The 6,000-nt window shown below is 47.9% G+C and overlaps 1 protein-coding gene across 1 annotated transcript in view; it reads right to left on the bottom strand.

Annotated features, from left to right (window-relative positions):
- Window positions 1-727: 727 nt before the first annotated feature.
- Window positions 728-6,000, bottom strand: part of LOC106580454 (5-hydroxytryptamine receptor 7) — an 85,157-nt gene continuing 79,884 nt past the window's right edge. The window contains exon 2 of the mRNA XM_014161540.3: window positions 728-2,850. Coding sequence (XP_014017015.1) covers window positions 2,112-2,850 — 739 coding nt within the window. The 3' untranslated portion in view covers window positions 728-2,111. The remainder of the gene's footprint in view (window positions 2,851-6,000) is intronic.

The raw sequence follows: 6,000 nt of genomic DNA, 5'->3' as shown, positions 1-6,000 counted from the left end.
TGTAAATTTAACACATTATCTATATCTGATATGGTACAGGTGTCTTCTTTTTTAAAGCCCATAACAATGTGTGTGAGGTGTATACTTTTGTTTCATAGTAGATTTGTTTAAGACTACCAAGAAACACTCTGTGTGACCCTGATTTAGTCCACTGCAGTAAAAGGTTTTAAGATCCTACATATGTACTGTATGTCAGATTTACTATGCACAACATTCTGCTCCTCCATGGATAATGCATAGAATGTTAGACAGATGCAAGCTTCAATGCAGACTCCACTGAACAATGAATGCCAAATGAAGAGTTTTGTTTTCTGAAATAGTGAGGGTTCCTGTGGATTTTGTAAATGGGCATTTCTCAGAGATAATATGTTTCTAGTTATAGTACATTCTCAGGCGCTAACCATTAGGCCTACTTGTTGTACCACCTCTCTTCTGCCTCTTCCCCATTAAATCACATCAAATCACAGGCTTGTCATCTTTGCTACCTTCAGGTGCTTTGTGGTAACATTGAAAGATTAACTTTTGTTTGTTGGCTTTCATTTGCATTACGATTTATATTCGAAAGTAATATATTATCTTGGCCATGTACTGTGTATGTGTGTCCCTTGGGTCTGTGTGTGTGTGTCCCTTGGGTCTGTGTGTGTGTCCCTTGGGTCTGTGTGTGTGTGTCCCCCTTGGGTCTGTGTGTGTGTGTCCCCCTTGGGTCTGTGTGTTTGTGTGTGTCCCTTGGGTCTGTGTGTGTGTGTGTCCCTTGGGTCTGTATGTGTGTGTCCCCCTTGGGTCTGTATGTGTGTGTCCCCCTTGGGTCTGTATGTGTGTCCCCCTTGGGTCTGTGTGTGTGTCCCCCTTGGGTCTGTGTGTGTGTCCCCCTTGGGTCTGTGTGTGTGTGTCCCTTGGGTCTGTGTGTGTGTCCCCCTTGGGTCTGTGTGTGTGTGTCCCTTGGGTCTGTGTTTGTGTGTCTCTTGGGTCTGTGTGTGTGTCCCCCTTGGGTCTGTGTGTGTGTGTCCCTTGGGTCTGTGTTTGTGTGTCTCTTGGGTCTGTGTGTGTCTCTTGGGTTGACTTTGTAGTTAACTCTTTAATACCTAAGTGATGTTGGCCAGCAGAGATCAATGTATTCAATTCAATGATTGAATAGAGAAACTGACAGTCAAAGGCATGTCTGGAAATAAAATGACAACGCGAAGGTGCCTTCTGAGGTGTATACTACAAAGCAGATTCAATGAGTTAGCCAGCTAACTTTGATAAACAACTAGAAATAACTGATGATTTTCTGGTTCAAGCTAAACAAAGATACATGTATGTGTTTTTGGTTGTTGAGTCAATGAGACAATGGCAATTTCAAGATAATCTTTCTGAAAACGTTCAACATTTTCAGAATATTCAGGCTCCTTGATCCTGCTTTGTAGTATACCCCTCTGTTCTGCAGTGTTTTTGTTGGTAAACAGAAAACACTTAACTGCCTCCACAAAATAATAGATTCACATATACCTATACAGACCACTTTCAATTGTTCACCATCATCACCTACTGTACCACAGAGAAGTTGAACTGGAAACAGTTATGTAGATACCGATTCCGTGACCTTCACTGGTTTAAGTCAATAGCCACTGGCACCTACTTGCCCAAGCATCAATTTGGCAAATATCATCATGCAGAAATCTATTCGCAGCCCATGCTTTGAATGACCCAGAATTATCACCTGGATCCGCATGTCATTTCCCCAGTCAATGCACCATCCGCCTGACATGAATATGAAGTCAGGACTGAACTGTAGCATATGCACAAAGCCAGTGTCAACTTGAATAGCCCGTCAAATACGGTCCATGGTTTTGGGTCCCAAAATAGAATGACTGAGTGAGTCACACAGACACAGACCTAAGTAATGGCCTTATCTCTGTGCCTCTACAGTGGGTTAGAGAGGAAGTAACAGTCAGCCTCTGTCTTTATCTACAATACTACCGCCAGGTCATAGGTCATCCCTCTAAGCCTCCATTATACAACCACAGAAACTGCACTTCCCAGTAGTCTTTGCAATAAGGACGGCATTTAAAATTCCTTGGACGCTTCTGGGGCCCCAAACTCTCCTCCTCGTCATCCTTGTCCTCTTCCTCCTACACCTTGAGGGCCTCATGCACGCCCACGGCGGACAGGCGTCGGTTGATGTTGCGGTAGCGGCATCGTAGCAGGTCCTTGTAGGTGGAGCGCAGATCCCGGTTGAAGAAGGCATAGATGAAGGGGTTCATGAGGGAGTTGGCATAACCCAGCCAGAGGAGGAACCTTTCCAGCCAGATGGGCACGCAGCTGCACTCCACCCCGCAGATGAAGGGCCTAGCTGTGGACAGAATGAAGAAGGGCAGCCAGCAGACAGAGAACACACCGACGATCACCCCCAGCGTGGTGGCCGCCTTCTGCTCCCTTTTGAAGATGGAGATGTTGCGGCGCTCGCGGGACAGCAGACGGGATAGTGCCGCACACTCCTCGGCCACACCTTGCGGCTTCAGGCCCTGCATCCTCAGCGCCTCACTGGCCACTGTCTCCAACCGCTCCCGCCGGGCAAAGTCGGTGAAGCGGTGCTTGAGACTGCTCTTGCGGGCGGCCCTGAAGATCTTGTAGTACATAAAGAGCATGACGAGCATGGGGATGTAGAAGGCCACAGCCGTGGAGTAGATGGTGTAGCCAAAGTCCTGGCTGATGAGGCACACGCCGCCCGTGTGGACATTCTTGGCCCAGCCACAGAAGGGGGGCAGGGTGATGGAGGCGGACACCAACCACACCCCCAGGATCATCTTGGCCATCAGCTGGCCGTTCTGCCTGGCTGGGTATGTGAGGGGCCGCGTGATTCCCAGATACCTGAGAGAGAAGAAACAAAAATAATTTAGCAAGGTAAACTTTATTATCCCATATGGAAATGCAAGCAGGATAAACATACAAGGCCACATGCCCCCCTTCTGCGGCTGGGCCAAGAATGTCCAAACGGGCGGTGTGTGCAACATCAGCCAGGACTTTGGCTACACCATCTACTCCAATGTAAAAGATGGCGCCGGAGAACAAGGCTGACGTTTTACGGATTCCTAACCAATTGTGTTTTGCGTTGTACATAATGTTGCTGCTACTGTCTCTTTTGACCGAAAATAACTTCTGGACATCAAAACTGCGATTACTCACCACGGACTGGCAGAATCCTTTTTTCCTTTAACGAGTCCGACATGAATGATATACTGCTTTCCTGGGAACAGGCCCAGATCCCCGTCATTTGCGTGAAGAGAAGGTGGAGAAAAAGGGGCCATAGGGTGGGCTGCCTTCTGAGAATTCGTAGGCGATTGAATAAACCCCCACTTCCTTCCATTCTGCTAGCACACAGCAATCTTTGAAAAATAAATTTGATGACCTACGCGGAAGATTAAATTACCAACGGGACATTCAAAACTGTAATATCTTATACTTCACGGAGTCGTGGCTGAACGATGACATTATCAACATTCAGCTCACTGGTTATACGCTGTATCAGCAGGATAGAACAGCGGCGTCTGTTAAAGCAAGGGGCGGCGGACTATGTATTTTTGTAAATAACAGCTGGTGCACGATATCTAAGGAAGTCTCAAGGTTTTGCTCGCCTGAGGTAGAGTATCTCATGATAAGCTGTAGACCACACTAACTACCTAGAGAGTTTATCTGTATTTTTCGTAGATGTCTACTTACCACCACAGACTGATGCTGACACTAAGACAGCACTGAATGAGCTGTATTCTGCCATAAGCAAACAGGAAAACGCTCACCGAGAGACGGCGCTCCTAGTAGCCGGGGTCTTTAATGTAGGGAAACTTAAATCCGTCTTACCAAATTTCTATCAGCATTTTAAATGTGCAACCAGAGGGAAAAAAACTCTGGACCACCTTTACTCCACACAGAGACGTATACAAAGCTCTTCCTCGCCTTCCATTTGGCAAATCTGACCATAATTCTATCCTCCTGATTCCTGCTTACAAGCAGAAATTAAAGCAGGAGGCACCAGTGACTCGAACAATTAAAAAGGTGATCAGATGAAGCAGATGCTAAGCTACAGGACTGTTTTGTTAGCACAGACTGGAATATGTTCCAGGATTCCTCTGATGGCATTGAGGAGTACACCACATCAGTCATTGGCTTCATCAATAAGTGCATCGATGATGTCGTCCCCACAGTGACCGTACATACATACCCCAACCAGAAGCCATGGATTACAGGCAACATCCGCACTGAGCTAAAGGCTAGAGCTATGCCCTCCGACAAACCATCAAACAGGCAAAGCGTCAATACAGGACTAAGATCGAATCGTACTACACCGGCTCTGACGCTCGTCAGATGTGGCAGGGCTTGCAAACCATTACACACTACAAAGGGAAGCACAGCCGAGAGCTGCCCAGTGACACGAGCCTACCAGACGAGCTAAACTACTTCTATGCTCGCTTCGACGCTTCGATGACACTGAAACATGCATCAGAGCACCAGCTGTTTCGGAAGACTGTGCGATCACGCTCTCCGCAGCCAATGTGAGTAAGACCTTTAAATAGGTAAACATTCACAAGGCCGCAGGGCCAGACGGATTAACAGGACGTGTACTGCGAGCATGCGTTGACAAACTGGCAAGTGTCTTCACTGACATTTTCAACCTCTCCCTGTCCGCGTCTACAATACCAATATGTTTTAAGCAGACCACCATGGTCCCTGTGCCCAATAACACTAAGGTAACCTGCCTAAATGACTTCCGACTCGTAGCACTCACATCTGTAGCCATGAAGTGCTTTGAAAGGCTGGTAATGCCTCACATCAACATCATTATCCCAGAAACCCTAGACCCACTCCAATTTGCATACCGCCCTAACAGATCCACAGATGATGCCATCTCTATTGCACTCTACACTGCCCTTTCCCACCTGGACAAAAGGAACACCTATGTGAGAATGCTATTCATTGACTACAGCTCAGCGTTCAACACCACAGTGCCCTCGAAGCTCATCAATAAGCTAAGGACCCTGGGATTAAACACGTCCCTCTGCAACTGGATCCTGGACTTCCTGACGGGCAGCCCCCAGGTGGTAAGGGTAGGTAACAACACATCCGCAAAGTTAATTCTCAACACAGGGGCCCCTTAGGTGTGCGTGCTCAGTCCCATCCTGTACTTCCTGTTCAAGAAATGACTGCACGGCCAGGCACGACTCCAACACCATTTAAGTTTGCCGATGACACAACAGTGGTAGGCCTGAACCCTGACAACGACGAGACAGCCTATAGGGAGGAGGTCAGTGACCTGTCCGTGTGGTTCCAGGACAACAACCTCTCCCTCAATGTGATCAAGACAATGGAGATTATTGTGAACTACAGGAAAAAGAGGACCGAGCACGCCCCCATTCTCATCGAAGGGGCTGTAGTGCCGCAGGTTGAGAGCTTCAAGTTCCTTGGTGTCCACATCACCAACAAACTAACATGGTCCAAGCACACCAAGAGAGTCGTGACGAGGGCACGACAAAACCTATTCCTCCTCAGGAGACTGAAAAGATTTGGCATGGGTCCTCAGATCCTCAAAAGGTTCTACAGCTGCAACATCGAGAGCATCCTGACTGGTTGCATCACTGCCTGGTATGGCAACTGCTCGGCCTCCGACCGCGAAGGCACTACAGAGGGTAGTGCTTACGGCCCAGTCCATCACTGGGGCCAATCTTCCTGCCATCCAGGACCACTATACCAGGCGGTGTCAGAGGAAGGCCCTAAAAATTGTCAAAGACTCCAGCCACCCTAGTCATAGACTGTTCTCTATGCTTCCGCACAGCAAGCGGTACCGGAGCGCCAAGTCTAGGTCCAAGAGGCTTCTAAACAGCTTCTACCCCCAAGCCATAAGAATCCTGAACATTGTCCCCCCCCCCTATTTTACATCACTGTTACTCTCTGTTGTTATCATCAATGCGTAGTCACTTTTATAACTCTACCTACATGTTCATATTACCTCAACTAACCGGAGCCCCC

The sequence above is a fragment of the Salmo salar genome, chromosome 20, assembly GCF_965601325.2.
Source record: "Salmo salar chromosome 20, fSalSal1, whole genome shotgun sequence".
Taxonomy (NCBI): Eukaryota; Metazoa; Chordata; class Actinopteri; order Salmoniformes; family Salmonidae; genus Salmo; species Salmo salar.
The sequence above is the reverse complement of the archived record's forward strand: the minus strand, read 5'-3'. Positions and strand labels throughout refer to the sequence as shown.